This window comes from Erinaceus europaeus, chromosome 1 (assembly GCF_950295315.1).
Source record: "Erinaceus europaeus chromosome 1, mEriEur2.1, whole genome shotgun sequence".
In the NCBI taxonomy this organism is placed as follows: Eukaryota; Metazoa; Chordata; class Mammalia; order Eulipotyphla; family Erinaceidae; genus Erinaceus; species Erinaceus europaeus.
The window spans coordinates 1,594,637-1,614,156 of NC_080162.1; the positions used below are offsets into that span (position 1 = coordinate 1,594,637).

The following is a 19,520-nucleotide window of genomic DNA, read 5'->3' on the forward strand; positions in this document are numbered from 1 at the left end:
ACCACACTTTTCTTCACTTCTTTTTTTATTTTTACTTTTTATTTTTTTTAATTTTTAAATTTTTATTTATTTTCCCTTTTGTTGCCCTTGTTTTATAATGTTGTTGTAGTTATTGCTGTTATTGATGTCATCGTTGTTGGATAGGACAGAGAGAAATGGAGAGAGGCGGGGAAGACAGAGAGGGGGAGAGAAAGACAGACACCTGCAGACCTGCTTCACCACCTGTGAAGTGACTCCCCTGCAGGTGGGGAGCCAGGGGCTTGAACCAGGATCCTTACACCAGTCCTTGCTCTTTGTACCACATGCACTTAACCCGCTGAGCTACCACCTGACTCCCTCTTTCTTTATTTTTTTAATTATATTTATTTATTGGATGGCTATGGCCAGAAATCAAGAGGGTACAGGGAAATAGAGAGACAGAGTGACATCTGCAGCCCTGCTTCACCACTCATGAAGCTTCCCCCCTGCAAGTGGGGACCAGGGTCCTTGAACACTGTAATATTTGCACTCAGCCAAGTGCTGGAACCTCATTTTTCTTGCATGGTGTAGTAAGTATTTAAAAAGTTCTTTTCACTTGTAAATTAAAGTCATTAAGCCTGTGGCCAGAGAACACTGTTAGGGGCTATGTAGTTCAACAAATTTTAACAGAAACTAAAGCCCCCGAACACCACAGCAATGTGAGCATATCACACAGGCTTATCTCGCAGAGACAAGACAAACAGACTGGGGCCGGGTGGTGGCACACCAGGTTCAGCACACATCTTACAATGCTCAAGGACCCGAGTTCAAGCCCCTGGTCCCCACATGCAGGGAAGCAGGGCTGCAGGTGTCTCTCTGTCTCTCTCCCTCTCTGTCTTCGCTATCCCTCTTGATTTCACTCTGTCTCTATTCAATAAATAAATACAAATTAAAATGTAAATCTTCTACCCCATTAGCAATAAAATAATATAAACAAATTTTAAAAAAGACTAACAGAGTCGCCCTCACTATTAAATACTTTTTCTTTTGCCTCTAGAGCTGCTGCTGGGGCTGGGTGCTTGCACTATGAATCCACTGCTCCTGGAGGCTATTTTTCCCATGTTGTTGCCCTTGTTGTTGTTATTATTATTGTTGTTGTCATTGCTGCTATTGTTACTGGATAGGACAGAGAGAAATGGAGAGAGGAGGGGAAGACAGAGAGGGGAATAGAAAGACAGACACCTGCAGACCTGCTTCACAACTTGTGAAGAGACCTCCCTGTAGATGGGGGGAGCTGGGAGTTTGAACCTGGATCCTTGTACTGGGGCTCACACACTTCGCACCATGTGCATTTAATCCGCTGTGCTACTGCCTGGCCCCCTAAATGTTTTTTAATGTACCATGGTGCAGCCCACCCCCCTTCTTTCACTCTTGCTTTTTATTTTTCTACTTCTTCCTCTTCCTCTTCCTCGTCTCCTTCTTCTTTTTCCTAAAGGATTTTTCTAATAGCTAAAACAGGCTGCAGATGTCATTTGGATCTGCCATCTTGCTACTAAAACTGTGATAAACACGTTCTGAGCCCAAAAGTTCTCTTATTTCATTAAATAAATGAATAAATTCTAAAACTACTTGATGTATTTTAAGCTTCCCAATTCTCAAAGGGTCAAATCCAAACTATTATTTCCTACTTGCCCTCTTGCATTTTAGTCCCACTTCTGGAATAAACGTCATAATGTCCTTCAATCTATTTCAAAAGGTTGTACTTCCGGCTGGTGTTATTGGATTGTCTTACCTGATTGCTTTTCTCTAGGTTTTTTATCTCGCTCCCCCAGTCAAATGCTCTGAGTTCCCCAGAGTTCACTGCCTGAAAGGAAACACACATGTGTATTATAGTCTGCACTGGGAAGGCAGCTCAGTCTACTGGAGCCCAACTTGCATGTCGGAGACCCTAGAAGCTGCAGGTTCAATGCCTAGCACTGTCTTTGGCTAGATCTGAACATGGTTTTTCCCCTCATTTCTCTTGATAAAATAATGAACCTTAAAATATATATTTGACATTTAAATGGATCGCTGGATAAGGCTGAGGAGGGTGTTGGAAATATGCCACCGAACCTCCAGTGGTGAAAGGAGCAGAGATAATGGTCGAGACTGCCCTTCTCTTCAGTATCAGGATAATCTCCCTGACGCCAAAAAGTGGAGGACAAAGCCCTTAGGAAAAGAAAACTGTGCACACAAGTACTTAAGCATGATGTGATCCAATTCCAGGAAGTGCAACCCCTTTGTAGATCACAAAGATGGGTGTCCTGCGAAATTATTTTTTAAAATATCTTATTTATTTACTAGATAGAGACAGAGAGAAATTGAGAAGGGAGGGAGAGGTAGAGAGGGAGAGAGAGATGGAGACACCTGCAGCCCTGCTTCACCGCTCGTGAAGCTTTCCCCATGTAGGTGGGGACCAGGGGCTTGAACCCGGGTCCTTGCATGCTGTAATGTGAGCATTCAACCAGGTGCCCCTCCACTCAGGCACCACAATTTCATGAGCTACAATGGGGACGTATTCCCCAGAGCTAGGTGATATGGCGAGTCTGTGAAAAGCTCATCAAAATGTCACTTTCTCTCACACACACAGACGTCAAGGATCACAGGGACTCTGGAGTCGGCTCTGCACTGTTAGGAAGACGGGCAGAGACCAACATCAGTTGTTGGTCTGCTTCTAATTCTGCTTCTAAGACCCCTTCTGTTTCATTGGTTTAATCCCCCCTGCTTAACACTGTGTTCTCTTGACATAACCACTGTTAACTAAGCACCACCCTGCCTCCAGGGCATTGGTTTAATCCCCACTGGTTCATGATGCCTTTTTGCTCCGCCCCCTCTCATAGCACACCCTGATTTCCACCAGTCTCTTTTCGCTCCACCCTCTCTACGTTGCATCCTGTTTCCACCCTACTTGGCGAGTATATATATAAGGACAGGATTGGGATTAGCTATGGCTTAGATGGCTTAGATTGTGCTGCGTTCCGCATGAATAAAGAGATACTGCGTACAGCTCAGCCATGAGTCCCTGGTCGTCTGTCTCCCGCCCGTGAAGCTAGTCTGGCAATCAGTGGTTTACTGAGGCCGCCCTTCAGTTAAGAGTCTCTGCACTCCCTGTAAATGGGAAATTCGGCTGGCTTACTCTCTTTCATCTCCCTTCCTTCTGTTTCCAGCCAAGTGGGGTAAAGCTGCACGCAGTGACATCTCTAACACGCACACTGACGCAAGCCTCCTCGCCGGGCACAGAACAGCTGGACTAAGGGGCCTTGGGATCAGCTCTGAACCTTGGTCTCAGATCCAACACACACACTGGCGTCTAGAGGCCACTCTGGAGGCTGAGCACCCGGTGGCACCTTTGCAGATCACCTGGGGCATGACAGTCTGCCTGAGCGATTCTGTTTCTACCTGGCCTTGCGTTTTGAAAAATCGAACAGGAGAAAGGACCAAGCAAAACCATCTCCTGTAAGGACTGTCTTGAGCCATCTGAGTTCTCACCCTGAAGACCCTCTACCAATATCTGATGCCATTACTTCCATCTTCTGAAAGGGATCGGCATTCAGTATCAAATTCATGGTAGAAATAGCTTTTAAAAGGTTCTGTCTCACCTTGGAATAAATATGGAATGATTTCTGAAATACCAAAGGGCATATTTGGGCCGATACAGACAAAAATAAAAAGAATCAATTTTATATTCTTTCTTTAATTCTTTCTTCCTCTCTTTTCTTTCTTTTTTTCTCACTCTTTTCCCCTCCCTCCCTCCCTCCCTCCCTTTCTTTCTTTCTTTCTTTCTTTCTTTCTTTCTTTCTTTCTTCTTCTTCCTTCCTTCCTTTCTTCTTTCCTTCTTTCCTTCCTTTCTCTCTCTCTCTCTCTCTCTCTCTCTCTCTCTCTCTCTTCTTTCTTCTTCCCTTTATTTCTGGGTGCCACTCAGCTCTGGCTGTTGTTGGTGCCAGCCGGGATCAAACCCAGGACGTACCAACAGCAAGCCCAGTGCACTGTCACTTTACCATCTCTGTGCCGTACCCTAACGCACAAAGGCTGCAGAGCCCACACTCTTACCTGGCTCCAGTGCAGAATGTTTTGCACCGATGTCCCAGCAGTAGAATGAGCGACGTAGACGTTTGCTCGACTCTGGAACAGAGTGGGGGTATTTGAGAGGGGGAAACGCACAGAACATGCCCCTGGCCAACAACTCACCTTAAGGGTGTGAGACTAAGAAGCAGGGAAATCACTGGGATGCTAGGAACTAGGATGGGAGCTCTGAAAAGGGCCTGTACTCAAATCAAATCCCAGTTCCGGCATTTGGCTGGGGGGGTGGGGGTGGGGGAGCATTGGGGAGAAATATTTAATCCCTTAAACTCCAGGATGTTAACCTGTGTCAAGTGTGGTACTGATAGCCTCAGTCTCCTATGACCTTCAGAGTCTCCAGGGTTGACATGGGACATGCCAACCATTACCTAACCGATGTGCATCAAATGACCATTATGGTAATATTTATAGAAAAGGAAAAATGTTGGGGATAAAAAGACCCTTTCTTCCCTTTGCCGAGACATTTGCTGGCACTGCCTCCTCCGCCCAGCTTCCTGTGGAATTAAGGCAGGACTGGTTTTGCCCAGCTTCTACCCCGACCTCCAGTGCGGTCAGCATCACACGACTGGTGGCGTGAGGGTTGTAAATGCGAAGCCTTCCTGCCCAATTTGGGACAAGCCTGAAGCGTCACACTGTCTGCACAACTGCTCACAGGGTCACTTTGGCTCCTTCTAGGTGTTCCCAACTCTCAGCCCTAGTCTTCTTCCCTTCCTGAGTCGTGATGCCCAGGACAGCACCCTGAGCCAGCCTGCAGGGACTGCTGGTTGCTTCAAACCTCATGGCATCCCCAGGCGAGGGCTCAAGTTACAAATCACAGAGACCCAGTCAGAAGGACCAGGTGAAGTGTGCACAGCCCTGTGCTCAGCAGTGAGGTTCCAAGTCCCCGACTCTGTAATTCACTGTGGTGAAACCCCTTTCCTCTTCCATCTGTGACATATCATTTGTCAATAGACAGCTTACCTTTATGTTATGCAGTTTTTTTAATGAATTTATTTATTTATTCCCTTTTGTTGCCCTTGCTGTTTTACTGTTGTAGTTATTACTACTGTCAGTGTTGGATAGGAGAGAGAGAAATGGAGAGAGGAGGGGAAGACAGTGAACGGGAGAGAAAGACAGACACCTGCAGACCTGCTTCACCGCCTGTGAAGCAACTCCCCTGCAGGTGGGGAGCCAGGGGCTTGAACCTGGATCCTTACACCGGTCCTTGCCCTTTGTGCCACGTGTGCTTAACCTGAGGCGCTACCGCCAGACTCCCTGTTATACAGTTTTTTAAGTCAGTTTTTTGTATCATCTTTATTTATTTATTAGAGACAGTCAGAAATTGAGAGTGCAGGGGGAGATAGAGAAGGAGAGAAAGAGAAACAGAGAGATATCTGCAGCCCTGCTTTATCACTCACAAAGCTTTTTCCCAAAGTGGGGGTCCTGGGCTCGAACCCTGGTCCTTGTACATTGCAAATGTGTGTGCTCAACCAGCTGTGCTACCACCAGGCCCCTGTGTGGTACATTTATAATGAACTAGTGCCTTCTGTTAAACTTGACTCAGTCCAGGTGGGACCATTTGTGTGTGATATTGTGGTTCAGAGAAAATGAATGACTGGGACGCCATTCCTTTAAGTATTTGCTGGTTATCCTCAAAGAGTCAGACAAAGGAGCTCTCAGGTTGGCTCTGAGAAGCAGAGGATCATCTGGGCCTCCACTTACCATGTTCATATTATTTGAGTTAAACCCTCCCAGAAGGAGCATGACGTTGCCGCAGATCTGGTCAATGATGACCTGGCCACAAAGGTAGATGATGTATTGCCTGAGAAACCTGGTCTGGTAGAGAAACTCTTGTTTGCCAAATAGCCCCTGTAAAACATGAGGGTTTAGGAGGCATGGAATCCTCGTGTGAAAGCGCGTCTTAAGTGACGCTGGAAGGCTCTTGAGCAGAGACGAGGAAGGAGCTGCCTGCTTACCGTCAGCATTATGTCCGGCAGCAGCAAGAATCTGGTCCCGGGACTTTTTGCATATTTGACGGTGGCTATAGGTGCCAATGCAAAAAACGTTTTGATTTTTTGAGCCAGCTCCGGCATGGTGGAAAAAGCAATGAAGCCTACAAGAGAGGGGACAGGCCCGTGTGGATACGGCCTATGCCAGGACTCACTCCGTGGCTGTTCTGCTTTCATCCCTGTTTCAGGAATTCTGCGTCATTATTCCCTCTGCTAGTGACTCACTGTTTCTCCTGACCCGTCGTGCTCCTTGGCAGATATTTTGCAGCTAGAGGCTGAGAGACAGAGAGAAGGAGAGACTCCACAGCACAGACCCAGCACTGGGACACTCCCCCTCTGCCTGCTGCTCCAAGGCCCAGATTCTCACGCAGGTGACAAGTGTGAGCTGGCTCCTGCCCCCCACGCCCCACCCCATGGTCTCTTCCTTCTATAAAATCATAGGTGCCCCAAGCAGGAACACACCGCTATGGCCCCTGAGACGCCCAGCAAGCTCATTCTCCAGGAGCACATTCTCTCTGAATGACCGAGTTAGCTCACTGAGTAGGGTGACCTGCACTTAGAGGAAAATAAGAACGGAGAAACATAGAGGGTGTGATCCTGGCCAGACACTTTGCTGGGGATTTCCACGAAATTCAGCTCATTTAATTTTAAGAATGTTGTGGATTGATTTTAAGAAATCTCTACAGTGTGGGAAACTGAGAATTTGAATGATCTCTTTGTTTATGAGTACAAACATGTCTTGGGTAGAAAGATAGCAGCCCAGAGAGGTCATGCTGCCTGCATCTGAGCCCAGCACCCATGGGAAGTGCCTTAACACTAGAAGAAGCTCCAGTACTGTAGTGTATTTCTCTCTCTTTCTCTCCCTCTCTCTCTCCCTCTCTTTCTGTCTCCCTCTACCTCCCTCTCCCTCTCTCTCCTTCTCCCTCTCTCTCCCTTCCTCTCTCCCTCTCCCTCCCTCTCTCTCTCCCCCTCTCCCTCTCCCTCCCTCTCTCTCTCTTTCTCTCCTCTCTTTCTCCTCTCTCTCTTTGCCTCTTTCTCTCCTCTCTTTCTCCTCTCTCTCTCTCTCTCTCTCTCTCTCTCTATCTCCACTCAGAGCAGTGAATCCTGCATGCACGAGGTCCCAGCTACACACACATGGCTGTAAATGCACACTCTGCAATTTCCTTCCTGGCTTTTCCCCTCCACATCGCCTCATCGCGGAGACCCGAGACTGGCCACCACTCGCTCTGGCTCTCCCAGGTGTGGCTGCAAGGGTATCGCAACACCCTCAACTGTATCGCAGCTCAACTCTAACCCAATCGAAACTCTCAGTGTCGACATCTGAGAGCTCTAGACAACTTCCCCCAGCAATGCTTCACTCCAAGAGCACCGTGTGGACCGGCGACTCTGCGTCTGACAGCTAGACGTGATCTGTGGTCTCTTGTCTGCTTCCTCGTGCTTGAAAGGACACTTAGCCCAGAACTAACACTTAGGCCCGGCTGGACAAACTGAGCATAAGGGAAATGCTAAAGCTCTTTTGAAATTTATTTTTGTTCTTTATGATTTTGGCCCCATCTTTCATTTTATTAAGGATTTAATATTTATTCACAAAATTACACGAGAACAGCTACAACTCTACACCATTTCCAGAACCAGAATTCTGTATCCCTGTTTCCTGCCCTGGAAGCTACAGCAGTTCTCCCAAGGTCAAAGATATGAGTTGACTATTATTTCTACAACTATCTGTCTATATCTTTTCCCCACCATGGTTCTATCTTCTCTTCCTTTTTAAGTCACACCTACACCTGTTACTCCATCCAAATGTCCTTCCCATTTCCCTCTCTCTCTGAATCCTGATGGAGTTGGAGTTGAGAGCCCTCTGGTCCTCTTTCCTTAACATTTCTCCTCTACTGGGAATCTGGACCAAAATTCTTCTTGGGGTGAAGAAGGTGGAAGTTCTGGCTCCTGTAGAAAATGTTAAAGTTTTTGATGCTGCAGTAGGAGCAGAAACATCTGGATTTTATTTCTGTATGCTGGTAGTAAGAGCTGTTGGTATACATGAGATCCTTTCTGTTTCATTTGGTTTAAATCCCCCCTGCTTAACACTATTCTATTTACATAACCACTTCATTCTATTTATATAATCGCTGTTAACAAGCACCTCCCTCCAGGGCATTGGTTCAATCCCCACTGTTTCATGATATGTTTTTGCTCCACCCCCCCTCCTTGTCACACCCTGATCCTCTCCTTGTCACACTCTGATTGTCACCAGTCACTTTTCTCTCCACCCTCTCTAGGTCACACCCTGTTTCCACCCTACTTAGCAAGTATATATAAAGACAGCATTGTGAGTTTTAGAGTACTGTACCTTGAATTTAGCTTAGCTCGTCTTAGATTGTGCTGCGTCCTGCATGAATAAAGAGATACTGCGTACAACCCAGACTTGAGTCCCTGGTCATCTGTTACCCGCCCGTGAAGCCAGCCCGGTGAAAACAACATAACCCATCGAAAACAACAAGAGCTAACGTCACTGGAATCAGATAATGTTGTTGAAAATCCAGAAAAGCCAACATAGAAGTCGATTCTTTTTCTTTACTATAGGAGTCAGTTAAAAGTTACCCAAATGAAGCTGTATTTAGTTCTAGCAACTGCTAAGTTGTCAGAACAGACAGTCTTTCTTTCTTTCTTTCTTTCTTTCTTTCTTTCTTTCTTTCTTTCTTTCTTTCTTCTTTCTTTCTTCCTCTCTTTCTTTCTTTTTCCTTTTTTTAACCTAAAGTTACTGTGAGTAAAGACCATAATTATTTCTGGAAAAGTTCCTAAAAAAGCAGAGGCAAAAGTAAATGTGACTCCATCCCAAGAGATAGACAACAGGCAAGAGGTGAGTGACCCCACAGCTTGGTGATAATATCTGATGATCACTGAGCATTTTTACAGAATCAAATCACCTGGAAAATCATATCAAGGGCTAAAGTGACCGTTATGGTCTGTGAGAGCGCAGAAGCCCGGGGGCTGAGGTTTCTGTGGTGTGTAGTGGATTAAGAGAAGACAAACATTATCAAACAAAAGCTCAGAGATTCTTCCCACAGTGGACCTTAACTCCTAGTGCCATAAGTATGAAACAGACCTTACAGGTGAGTTATTTATTTTAAGATATTGAGTTGAGATTTTCAACAACTGTGGAAGAGATAAGATATCTTTGTGGGCGCCAGGTGGGGGTGCATCTGGCTAAGTGCACACGCTACAATGCTTAAGGACCTGGGTTCAGGCCCCCAGTCCCCATCTGTAAGGGGAAAACTTCACAAGTGGTGAAGCAGGGGTGCAGGTGTCTCTCTGTCTCTTTCCCTCTCTATCTCCTCTTCCTTGTGATTTATGGCTCTCCCCATCCAATAAATAAAGATAACACAATTAAAAGAAAATCGTTGCGTGAGTTTCAGTCTTGTGTGTATGAATGCCATTGTACAGTTCTACAGCAGAAGCTCGGACATTTTTGCCTGCCAGGACCTCACATCTGTGCGACTTCATGTATCCTGGGAGATTTTCTGTTCTTTGAAACTTCAGAAAGTGAGAGACAGGTAGAGATAAAGAGAGGAGAGATAGCACAGCACAGATACACAGGGCAGTGTGTTTCCTTCATGCCTAGAACAAACAAGCATCCTCACAGGGCGTGTGTGGACGGTCATATTCATTCCAGACTCCTACTCCACCTTGAAAGGGAGTTATCATCTTGAATTTCACAAATGAAGAAACTAAGAGAGGAGGCTAAGTGACTTCTTCAGGAATGTCTACCTAAGAGGCTGTAGAGCGGGTATTTGAATTCACACCTTTGTGAGCTGAACCCTTGCTCTTACCGTACCAGAGTCCTCCTTCAGCTTTGTCCCCGTTTCCAGCGGCCCCGCGTAAGCGGCCGCAGAGACCAGCTCTGACACAAATGCAGGAGAGCCAGTTGCAAGCACAACGGGACCTCACACACTCACGATTCTTCTGTGTATACAAACCTGGTTTCCTTGGAACGTACCCATGGTGGTGCCCTGTGAATAGCCGACATAATAGATCTTTTCCTGACCCGTTTTCTGCAAAATAAAGTTTATGACTGCGGGAAGGTCAAATCTAGCCATCTCATCATAACTATAAAGGAAGAAGAGACAAAATTCATATGAAACAGTTGTGATCACAAACAAATAAAAACAGTCTCCAAGCTTTAAAAACAAGCCCTTAGTTATTCCCTGAGCTCACGGGACATGGCCTGGTGGACATGTCCTCTTACCCTGTTAGCAGAACAGGACATGGCCACGCAGACTCACATATGTGAACAGCCATAAGAGACACTTCTGATGAAACACAGAGAGTGGATTGGATTGCCAGAAGGTGAGACAGAAAGAAGTCCACTGCCTTTTGTAAACTGTGAGAGATGTGCTAGTCAAATTTTCCCCAGTCTTAATAGGTTTCCTTAAGCCTTTAATGTTTTCTGGGCCCAGATCCCTGTGGGTACGGTCCCTGTTACATACCACTCAGGAAGTTAGTTTCCGAACATTTATCTCCCAGGAAATGGACCTAGACTTTCCTTTCTTTCTTTCTTTCTCTCTTTCTTTTTTAAGATTTTATTTATTTGTGAGAAAGATAGCAGGAGAAAGAAAGAACCAGACATCACTCTGGCACATGTGCTGCTGGGGATCAAACTTGGGACCTCATGCTTGAGAGTCCAAAGCTTTACCACTGCACCACCTCCAGGATCACAACAGAGTTTTCTTTCTCTTTCTTTCTTTGTTTCTTTCTTTCTTTCTTTCTTTCTTTCTTTTGTTCTTTCTTCCTTCCTTCCTTTATTTATTTTTTATTTATTCATTTATTTATTTCACTTTTGTTGCCCTTGTTGTTTTTCATTATTGTTATAGTAATTATTGTAGTTGTTATTGATGTCATTGTTGGATAGGACAGAGAGAAATGGAGAGAGGAGGGGAAGACAGAGAGAGAGGGGGAGAGAAAGACAGACACCTGCAGACCTGCTTCACCGCCTGTGAAGCGACTCCCCTGCAGGTGGGGAGCTGGGGGCTCGAACCGGGATCCTTACGCTGGTCCTTGTGCTTTGCGCCACCTGTGCTTAACCCGCTGCCTGAATCCCTTTCTTTTTTATTTCTTTTTCATTTTCTAATTATCTTTATTTAGCTGTTGGGTAGAGACAACCAGAAATTGAGAGGGAAGGGGGTGATAGAGAGGGAGAGAGACAGAGAGACACCTGCAGCCCTGCTTCACCACTCATGAAGCTTTCCCCTACAGGTGGGGACTGTGGACTTGAACCTGCGTCCTTGTTCACTGTAACATGTGCACTCAACCAGGTGTGCCACCACCCGGTCCCGGACCTAGACTTTTCTCTTCCAAGTTTCTATCATGTGGACACAACCACCACCCTCACACAGTCAGTCATACCTACGTTTAATGGGGAACCCAGTCCTCCTCACCAATTTTCCCACAGATCACTATTTAATTAAGTTCACCGGTAGGGGCATGATTATGCTAGGATGCTGATGATTCAGCCAAAGTGAGCATCAAGTATTGTACGTTGTAATTCCGTTCCCAGCGTGCTCAGAGACATCCGTTTCCACCCTCCCCTAAAGACGTTCACGTACCTGAAGGCCCAGAACTCATCCTGGTCGGTGGAGAGGCTCTGGTGTTTCCGGGACCAGGTGTTTCCGCGGCTGTTGCCCATCCACACGTCGTAGCCGGCGTCGGCCAGGATGAAGCCCAGGCTGTTGTTGGGCAGGTTGGAAATCCAGTTGCTGGCATCACCAAGCAGGCCGTGCTGCAGGAAAACCACAGGCCTGGGGCCTACAGGGAGAGAGAGTCCCAGCTGTGTGAAATGTTCACCTCTGCCCAGATCATGAGTAAATAGTTCACTCGTGTGAGAGTCTTGGCCAGTTAAGCTGCCTGTGTCTTCATTTCCTCATCTGAAAAGGGGGATTTCTGTTATTACATAAAATAATTGCGTCTCCGCTAGACATGGGTGTTGGCAGGTGGATCCACACCCCCAGCCTATGTCTGTCTTTTCCTAGTGGGGCAGGGCTCTGGGGAGGTGGGGTTCTAGGACACATTGGTGAGGTCAGGTTGGTGTCATGGTAGCATTTTGGTGACTGAAAAGCATTAAGATATAAAACAAGACCAATTGGGAGTCGGGTGGTAGCACAGCGGGTTAAGCACACGTGGTGCAAAGCGCAAGGACCTGCATAAGGATCCCGGTTCAAGCCCCTGACTCCTCATCTGAAGGGGAATCGCTTCACAAGCGGTGAAGCAGGTCTGCAGGTGTCTATCTTTCTCTCCCCCTCACTGTCTCCTACCCCCTCCATTTCTCTCTGTTCTATCCGACAACAATGACTGCAATAATAACTACAACAATAAAACAACAAGGACAATAAAAGGGAATAAATAAATAAATATAAAAAATATTTACCCTAAGACAGCAGGAACCTCACATCTTCACTATAGAGCCCCTACTTCCCCCAGTCCTGGAACCCTTGGATAGGGCCCACTTTCCCGTATACATCTCCCAATCCAAACCAAATAATATTGCATCCGCCGATCACAACCAAACCAAAGCAACGATTGCTACCTCAACATGCTTCACCTCAGAATGTATCCAGAGACTTCACGTGTGGAATGACAACCCTTCAGCTTCATTACTCGGGTGAGACCTTTCCTTTAATAGTACACTCTAATTTCATCTCAGGTAGTTCACTTTCTAACAAAGTCCCATAACCTAGATATACACCAGTTTCTGTGAGAGAGAGCTTATGTGCACACGTATCCATAAACTACTGCAAAATATATACCTGAAAGCAGGATTACACTAGAGTTTGCAGTGAGTACCTCCCTAACACTTCCTCTCCACTATTCCAAGCTTGGGATCCATGATTGCTCAACAAATTGTTTGGCTTCATATGTTAACTCTCTTTTCAATCACCAGGTTCCAGTTGCCACCAGGATGCTGGCTAGGCTTCCCTGGACTGAAGACCCCACCAATGTGTCCTGGAGCTCAGCTTCCCCAGAGACACACCCTACTAGGGAAAGAGAGAGGCAGACTGGGGGTATGGACCGACCAGTCAACGCCCATGTTCAGCAGGGAAGCAATTACAGAAGCCAGACCTTCTACCTTCTGCAACCCTCAATGACCCTGGGTCCATGCTCCCAGAGGGATAGAGAATGGGAAAGCTACCATGGGAGGGGGTGGGTTATGGGGATTGGGTGGTGGGAATTGTGTGGAATTGTACCCCTCCTACCTTATGCTTTTGTTCACTAATCCTTTCTTAAATAAAAAATTTAAAAAAAAAGAAAAAAATATTTAAAAAAAAAGACCAATTGTTTAATATCCAAGAATATAAAGGTCAGAATAGAGCAGGTGGAACTAAGGGTCTTGGTGTGGGAAGAAGCTAGGAATCTATTTTAGGTCTATTCCAAGGGGCCCATGGCTTTGGACATTTTTGCCTGAGCCCAATAGCTAACACACAGGTGAGTGAAGATTGTTGTCTGGGAAGATGATGTCAGAGTTGAGAAGAAGACTAGTGAGCTGAACTAGGGCAGAGACTAGCTCCCAAACTCGAGGAAAGTGTATAAATACCATTAACTGTTTACCCATCCACCTGCCCCAGGGCCCGTGTCTGTTCACATTCAGCACAGGAGCCTGTGTGGCCTCTGAGTCCCTGTCAGTCTGAGCTCACAGTCCATGCTTGTGGCCGAAACATTCCAGGCTGCTCTCATGTCAGGACCCGTCTTCCTCTAGTGACAATGTAGGTTGTCTTAGTCTAGTATATTTTTTCTTCCTGCTCCCTTATGACTATAGAAGGGAACTGTGTGGAATTGAACCACTCATCCTATGGTCTTTTCAATATTTCCATTCTATAACTAAAAATCTAAAGAAGAAAGGGAGGGAACTAGAGAAAGGGGAAAGACAGACAGAGAGAAGAGACAGCATAGCAATGCCCTACCATCTATGAAGCTTCCCTTGTCCTACATGAAGCTAGGACTCCTCCCTGGATCGCATCTGACTAGAAGCTATTCTATTAATAATACAAACACAGCATGAAGTACACAAGAACCAGTCCAGGCAAGACGAGGAGTTCCGTCCAAGTTCAGCTGACAGCAGTTTCCTTATAGAAGGAGTGTGGAATCTGACAGGGGAAAGAGTAACCAAGCTTTGCACTGAGTCTTCAACTTTCTACTCTGCATCATTACAGGAGCGATCTCTCCTTTCTGCCACACACAGAGGATTGGTGACCAAGACCACCTTGTAAACAGTTAAGACAAGCGACAAGCACTGGGAAAACAGCTCACCTGAATAGTGCTCTGTCTTCTCTCTCTCTTTATCTCTTTCTTTCTCCCTCTCTCTCTCTCTCTGTGTAGATCAGGTTCAAGCACTGAGGAAAGCTTCTGCTGTCCCTCTCTCTCTTTGTTCCCTCTCCCTCCTCCCTGCTTTTCCTGTCAAAAAAGATGAAGTACATATCCACAAAGTAGTCCTTTGAGTTGCTTAATGAAGTACTCACTGTGGCAAAAGGACAAGATGTGCCTTAGTGTGTGTGTGTGTGTGGGGGGGGGCGGGGTGGTTTAGCAAAACAAAAAAACAAAAACAAAACTAAGCAGAGCCCCTAAGAACTATGACAGCACCTCACAGCAGAAAAACAGGCTACCCTTCAGTGGGTCACACAGAGAGCCTCAAGAATCAATCCCGACAATATGGAGAAGTGGTACTTACTCCTAAGGAACACAGTAGCTCATCAAGCTCTTCATATTGATACAATCAGAGTGATCCATGATAAAAAAAAATGTCCTGTTGCATAGCTCCTAGTAACTTCTCTCTCTCTCTTAGATTGGATGCCGCCAGACTAATAGATTATTGAATATACTCAACAGCCCAACAGAATCTCTGAATTTTATTCAGTTTAATTTTTTTTCTTTTTAACCAGAACACTGCTCAGCTCTGGTTTTTATAGTCGTGCAGGGGATTGAACCTGAGACTCTGGAGCCTCAGCCATGAGAGTGTCTTTGCAGAACCATTAGGCTATCCACTCCTGCCCCTCAGTTGACTTTTTAACATGGAAGATTAAGAAAATACTGCATTTTTAGGAGGACAAAGCATCTCTCAATAGGACTTGTGAGGTTTTCAAGTGGGCCATCATGTAACTACACACCACGGTACCTGGGCAAGGTACAGAGGGGAATCACTGCATTTGTTGCTTTTGATCAATCTTCCCAAGGCATTGGGTTATTTATGAGCTTCTGAACAAGGATGCTATTGTTCAGTGCCCAGGCAGTGAGGGTTAACTAAGAGAATGTTTATTAAATAAATGAACAGCATGCTGCATGGCCTCCTAAAATGGCAGTGCTTGCTCTTCTGGGAACTGATTCCATAGTCATCTCTCTACAGGACACAAGTCTTTAGAACTCAAACTCTTTTCTAAGGGAGAACATGTGAACTACTATTGAGGACCAGGTGAAATGAACCCAGAGTGTCCTTAGACTTTCCTTTATGTCTAGTCACTAGGTACGTCTTTCCAGCCCTCAAGGGGGACTGTTGGGAAATTGTGCAGATGCGGTCACATCCACCATGTTGTCCCCTCAGGGTATTGTTAATTCCTGCAAGAGTTGAAACTATATTCCTGGAGTGCCTTGTTCTGCCATATTGTCTGTCCCCTCAGGGTATTGTCAATTCCCGTGAGAGTTGAAACTCTTTCCTGGAGTGCCTTTCCCAGCCAATCCTGTCCCAACTTCCACTTCCGGTTTTTATCCTCTAAAGCCCACCGCTGCTGCTGCTGCTGCGGGTCTGGTCTCTTGTGCCCTCGTGAATAAAGATTTGTGCTCCCTCTCCACTCCCATCTCCTCTCTCTCCTCTGCAGCACAGCCCAGCCCGACAGGGGATGGCCTTGTTTTCCTCAACATGGGATAGTTAAGCCAATGCATCAGTGCCCCTTCACAGCCTGTACACATTTCCCCAGGTCGGGCACCACACTTGCTGTCATCAGTACTGTGTGTACTTGCAGTGACTCTGAAGAAAGAACTGACCTGATATCATTTACATCATTTCAAATGTCCCTTCAAGTCTTAGTCTTTCATTTGAATTTTAAGCAGTAGGCGAGTGTGTTAAGGTTACACCTTAAAATAGCATAATTTCTGAGGGCAACTGAGCTTATTTTCTCTCCTGATGTAAATGGTTGAAGTCAACAGTATTTGATGAAGTAGGACTAACAGAAGCTTTCACCACAAGCTAGAGACACTTTGGGGTTGTTACTTTGGTTTTCACTGACTCTTGCAGAGACACGGCCACATAGATCGTCGAGTTTACTGCTCTCTGTCCGTGTCTTTCGTTCAGACAGAGAAAGAGACACAAAACACCACAGAATTAGAGTTCTCCTTGGTGTCACCATGGGACTCCCCTGCGATGCTTTGGTTTGAACCTGGGCCACACACATGGCAGAGTTCACTCTGCATCTGGTGGACTGTCTTCTCAACATCCTCAGTGACTCTTACTAAAAACAAGGTGAGGACTTGTCTTCCTTCAGTACCAGGAGACATCTTCTTGGCAGAAGTGGGATCTACAAAGACATCAGCCACTGGGCTGGATATTCTGCACCAAGGGGCCCCCACCTCCTGGGACACAGTCTTCATTCTGCAAAAGAAACTGCAATGCAGCTGGAACCTGAGCTTGGGAATCATCCTACTTGCTCCACTGTTTACAGTGTATGCCTTACTTGTCTCCCAAGCCCCCCAGGATTTATAGGGCTTAGTAAAAAGTTCTACCTGTGTCTCCATAATATTAATTTCACTACAGGAAATTCACAAACTTATTTCACATATATTTATTGACACCTGCAATGTAATTGGAATTCTTCTAGGCATTGACTATCCAATTGGACAAAACAGAATAGCTCCTGTCCTCAGTGGATTTATATCCTAGTTGAGAAGAGACAGAAAATAATCATATCATATGGGGTGGGTATAGTGTCACCAGGAAAAGGCAGAAAGAGCATAGAAGTAGTATCAAAGGTAAAAACAGGGCCAGTGTTTTGAAGAAGATGGTTATGGAAAGGCCAAGTCTTGGAGCTGGAAGGTGGAACAGGAGTGAAAGAACTGACTGGCAGGACGCTTGGGGTACTAGAGATGTCTGCTTGGTCAGTGGTTTGTAAGATGGGCCGTTAGTTCAGAGGGACTGAGGCGACAATTGGATATCTGTATCCACACCCCCCCACGGTTTAGTTCATAGCTGGCATAAAAAAACTGCTGGTTTTCAAAAGGCTGTGTTGAGTGTCAGAAAAAACAAAACACGAACCATCTTTACACCACAGATGTAGCCCAGCATGTTCTGGTTCTAGTCAGGATCACAGGCTGAAGTGGCAAATGTTGATTCTAGAGTGGTTCTCTCAAAATACTAACAAGCATCACCATCAAGTGTCTGGAGAAGTTCCTTAACCTCTGAGATGGACAATATTTTAGGATCATCATGGAAGTTGAGACTGAAACAAAGCAGTTAGTTCCTGACATTTAGAAAAAACACAGTGGGAGTTGGGCGGTAGCACAACAGGTTAAGCGTACATGGCAAAAAGCGCAAGGACTGGCCTAAGGATCCCAGTTCAAGCCCCTGGCTCCCCATCTGCAGGGGAGTCGCTTCACAAGCTGTGAAGCAGGTCTGCAGGTGTCTGTCTTTCTCTCCCCCTCTCTGTCTTCCCCTCCCTCTCTCCATTTCTCTCTGTCCTATCCAACAAGGACAACATCAATCATAACTACAACAATAAAACAACAAGGGCAACAAAAGGGAAGAAATAATAATAAATAAATATTTTAAAAAAAGAAAAAAACACAGTAAGAAACCCTGTCTACACTTGGAACAGATCATGTTGCTGCTTCTATAAACAAAGAACTAGAATATAGGAAGGAACAGTCGGGTAGAGATGTAGGACACGTGTACTTTGACTATAACCAAGCAAGAAAGAATTAAAAACAAAACAAAACAAAAAACCCTGTATGTTCCTTAGCCTACAGGCTTGGAAATGCTCACATGCAAGAATGACTTAAATGGAGCTCAACCTCTCCCCAGCCTTGGGGAGTCGCCACACCTGACAAGAATGGGAAGTTGGCAAGTGATTTACTCAGGGACTTGGATTGGACTCAGTTGACTGCAAGTAGCAGAGACCTGAAAGCTTGTAGAGGGGGAGGAACAGGGCATCATGGTAGGCGGATCTGGGATACCTCCACCATCACCACACAGCTACTTTCTATTTCTTAGTAAGACATATTTCCTGATCCAGCTTTCTAGTCCTTTTTCCGGCTATGATACCAGCTCCCCAGACAATAACTTAGGTCCACCTGCATATCAGGCTCAGGAAAAAATGAATTAAGCAATGGGCGCCTTGGAATAGGACCCAAAGGAAACCTACTAGCTTTTTCCAGAATGGAGATCTTGAACCTTCCTCTGCAATATTTTTGGCTTTAGGTTCATGAATGGTCAACAATTTGTTCTTCTTTATATATTAACTCTTTTTTCACCACCAGGTTCCAGATGCTACCACGGTGCCAACTGGACTTCCCTGGACAGACGACCCCACCAATGTATCCTGGAGCCCCACCTGCCCAGTGCCCTGCCCCACTAGGGAAAGAGAGAGACAGGCTGGGAGTATTGATCCACCTGTCAACACCCATGTTCAGCGGGGAAGCAATGACAGAAGCCAGACCTTCCACCTTCTGCATCCCACAATGACCCTGGGTCCATACTCCCAGAGGGATAGAGAATGGGAAAGCTGTCAGGGGAGGGGATGGGATACGGAGTTCTGGTGGTGGGAATTGTGTGGAGTTGTACCCCTCTTCTTCTATAGTCTTGTCAGCATTTTCATTTTGTAAATAAAAATTACATAAAAGAAATCATGGGATATATATTCCATTGAATACTACTCTTCCATAAACATGATGATATTGCACTGTTTGGGACTAAATGGACAGAACGGGAGGAGATGATCCTTAGTGAAATAAGAAAGGAGATGAAAGACAACTGCAGGATGGTTTCACTCAGATGTGGAATCCAGAGAACTGATACACAGGAATTTGAGAAGAAGACAGAAACAAACTGTGAACCATGTGAGAAAGATTCTCTTTGCGAGGGTGGAGATACAGAACATTGTTGGTGGGTGAGGTGTGGAACTATGCGCTGTAATCTTACAATCTTGTAAACTACTACTAACTACAAATAAAAATTGGAAGAAATAAAAAAAAAAACAAATTGACTGGAGGCAGAGGAACGCAGAGATACCAAAATTTTAAGCATCTTTTCAAAATTAGTAATGGAGGTACATTCTTAAATTATCTTTATTTATTTATTGGTTAAATACAGTCAGAAATCAAGAGGGGTGGGGGGAAATAGAGAGGGAGAGAGAGAGAGAGAAAGACACCTGAAGCCCTGCTTCACCACTCGTAAAGCTTTCCCCCTGCAGGTGGGGACGGGCGGCTCGA

At 45.6% G+C, this 19,520-nt stretch overlaps 1 protein-coding gene across 2 annotated transcripts in view; it reads right to left on the reverse strand.

Annotated features, from left to right (window-relative positions):
* LIPM (lipase family member M) overlaps window positions 1-19,520 on the reverse strand; it is a 52,661-nt gene that overhangs the window by 1,705 nt on the left and 31,436 nt on the right. Inside the window, exons 4-10 of one of the 2 annotated variants that reach the window (XM_060185641.1) lie at window positions 11,666-11,864; window positions 10,060-10,169; window positions 6,033-6,169; window positions 5,779-5,925; window positions 4,362-4,445; window positions 4,048-4,119; window positions 1,751-1,822 (exon numbers count right to left, since the gene is read on the reverse strand). In XM_060185641.1, the coding sequence (XP_060041624.1) occupies window positions 1,751-1,822; window positions 4,048-4,119; window positions 4,362-4,445; window positions 5,779-5,925; window positions 6,033-6,169; window positions 10,060-10,169; window positions 11,666-11,864 (821 nt within the window). The remainder of the gene's footprint in view (window positions 1-1,750; window positions 1,823-4,047; window positions 4,120-4,361; window positions 4,446-5,778; window positions 5,926-6,032; window positions 6,170-10,059; window positions 10,170-11,665; window positions 11,865-19,520) is intronic. The other variant, XM_007537781.2, reaches the window with a different exon arrangement.